Source organism: Diuraphis noxia, unplaced genomic scaffold (assembly GCF_037042655.1).
Source record: "Diuraphis noxia isolate RWA-SAM2 unplaced genomic scaffold, SU_Dnox_SAM2 contig0004, whole genome shotgun sequence".
Lineage (NCBI taxonomy): Eukaryota > Metazoa > Arthropoda > Insecta > Hemiptera > Aphididae > Diuraphis > Diuraphis noxia.
In genome coordinates, this window is record NW_028301714.1 from 30,395,115 (window position 1) to 30,397,163 (window position 2,049).

Below are 2,049 nucleotides of genomic sequence, written 5' to 3' on the forward strand. Positions count from 1 at the left end.
TAAGACAACGATTTTGGTAGTAACTGATTGTTACAGTCGCTGGGTAGAGGCGTACCCCTTAGGAAAGGCGACGACCAAATCGATTGTGGATACATTCGAACGGGAGTTGTTCCCACGGTTCGGATACCCGAGGGCATTATTGTCAGATAATGGCCCGCAGTTCGTGTCCAAGGCAATGGGAGACGCACTAAGGAGGTGGGGAGTGGAAGGATGGACGACTCCAATATACCACCCGCGTGCCAACCCGGTAGAAAGGCAAAATCAAGAGTTGAAGAAAGGGTTTCGAACCTTACTTGTTGATAAGCCTCATCATCTGTGGGATGTCTACCTGCCACACGTGTTGTTCTCCGTAAGAAACAGGGAAAACCGAAACACCGGACAGTCACCGGCCAAAATGATGTTTGGTCGGGAGATCAAGGCCCCCGGAGATTGGCAGCTCGAGCTGGCCGAAGGATCCCGGGACGCGGGCAAAAATGGTCCGGAGTTGTCCGGAGCAGCGCGGAAACCTCCGGTAGAAATCGAAGATTCTCCGGTGGAACCAGATGATATTCCTGTGGTAGAGGGGGGGGGGGGACCCGGTGGTTTCCGGCCCCAAGGGCCCCAGGACCCATATACCCCCAGAATCCCCGGGAAGAAACAATCTGTCGGTAGGGGATTGGGTATACTACAAAGCGCATCCGCAGTCAAGTGCGGAGAAGCGTTTTCACGCGGGGTTCGCCCCGAAATGGTTAGGTCCGGTTAAGTTGGGTAAACCACTAGGAACTGGAGTGTTCTTGACGGAGGGTAAACACCCTACTAAGTTACATGTCTCAGCGATGAAGCGAGCTGTAGGACCGTCAGAGAACACTAACTAATCATACCTTGTTTCAGATGGCAGAACGCGCCAATAACCCGCCACCAAACCGCAACAACCGGCCATCCCGTGGCATGATTGCCACTCACGTGGAGAAGCTCCGGGCAATGGCCGCGCAGTTGTTGCGGGAAGCCAGGAGGCTCTCCGGGGATGGACCGGAGGACACGGTGGGCGGTTGGTCGGCCGAACGCGCGGCCACCGCGTCGTTCGGCCGGATACGAGCAAGCCCGACTGCATGGGCCTTGTTCGAGCGGGGTTTCGCCGAGGGACGCCGGTCCACCCGAGCGAACACCCCACAGCCCGAAGCCGCCAGGCCCAGGGCAGGACCACCCGGGCGAGTGCCACCTCGTCGAACAGCACCGGCGTACCAGCGCCACGACGTCCGGGATGGACGTGGCCGGTTCCGGCGGCCAGCGGGGCAGCCGCAAGCCGACCCGACCGACGAGCGGCCCGTGGTGCAGCCGCAAGCCCAGCAGCCCGTGGTGCAGCAGCCAGCAGAGCAGCAGCTAACTCCACCAGCAGGCACCCAGGAGCAGCAGCTAGCCACGGTGGAGCGGTGGATCCAGGCCATGGAGGTGACGCCCGGGGACCCGGTAATCCTCCACGTGGACTAGGTTGCTCGGTCGCGTCTCGTGGACTCGGGGGGGAGTATGTCGCGGTCGTTATCGCAACGACCGCGGCGTCTCTATCGACGTCCGCGAGATCGCGACCGACAACCGGTCTGGCCGCCGCCTGCGGCACGGCCGCCGGCCCGGCCAGCGGCGGTGACGGCGGCGACAGCTTTAGCCGGACCGCCGTCAACGTCGTACGCAGTGACAATCGTAATATATATATATATTGTATTCGGATAATAAACGTGTGTGTCTAAATAATACGTTGTAGTATTTATTTATTTAAGATCCAAACCGTTCCTACACCTACACTACTTTGATAGAACGACTTTTTTGGGAGGGAGTTTGGAACTTGGCCTTTTTTCACTGTTATGTTTTTGTTAGGGATATGTTATAAATTTTTATATAGCGTTTGTACCTTATACAAATTGTTTTAATCAAATTGAAATATTACTTGAATAATATAAAAAAATAATAATATCAATAATTTGTTGGACTTTTATTTAGGTTACAACAGGTGCATTTTTATTAATAATAGATAAATTGATTCTAAAACTTTAATTAAAATAAAATAAATATGTCATT

At 54.3% G+C, this 2,049-nt stretch overlaps 1 protein-coding gene across 1 annotated transcript; it reads left to right on the forward strand.

Moving 5' to 3' along the window:
• The first annotated feature begins 571 nt into the window (after window positions 1–571).
• LOC149055945 (uncharacterized) lies at window positions 572–1,591 on the forward strand. The gene has a single exon (XM_089227614.1). The coding sequence runs from the start codon at window positions 871–873 to the stop codon at window positions 1,465–1,467; it is 597 nt and encodes a 198-aa protein (XP_089083740.1). The 5' UTR covers window positions 572–870; the 3' UTR covers window positions 1,468–1,591.
• The last annotated feature ends 458 nt before the right edge of the window (window positions 1,592–2,049 follow it).

Coding starts and splice junctions, on each gene's coding strand:
- LOC149055945 (XM_089227614.1), top strand. CDS start 871: ATGGCAGAACGCGCCAATAACCCGCCACCAAACCGCAACAACCGGCCA.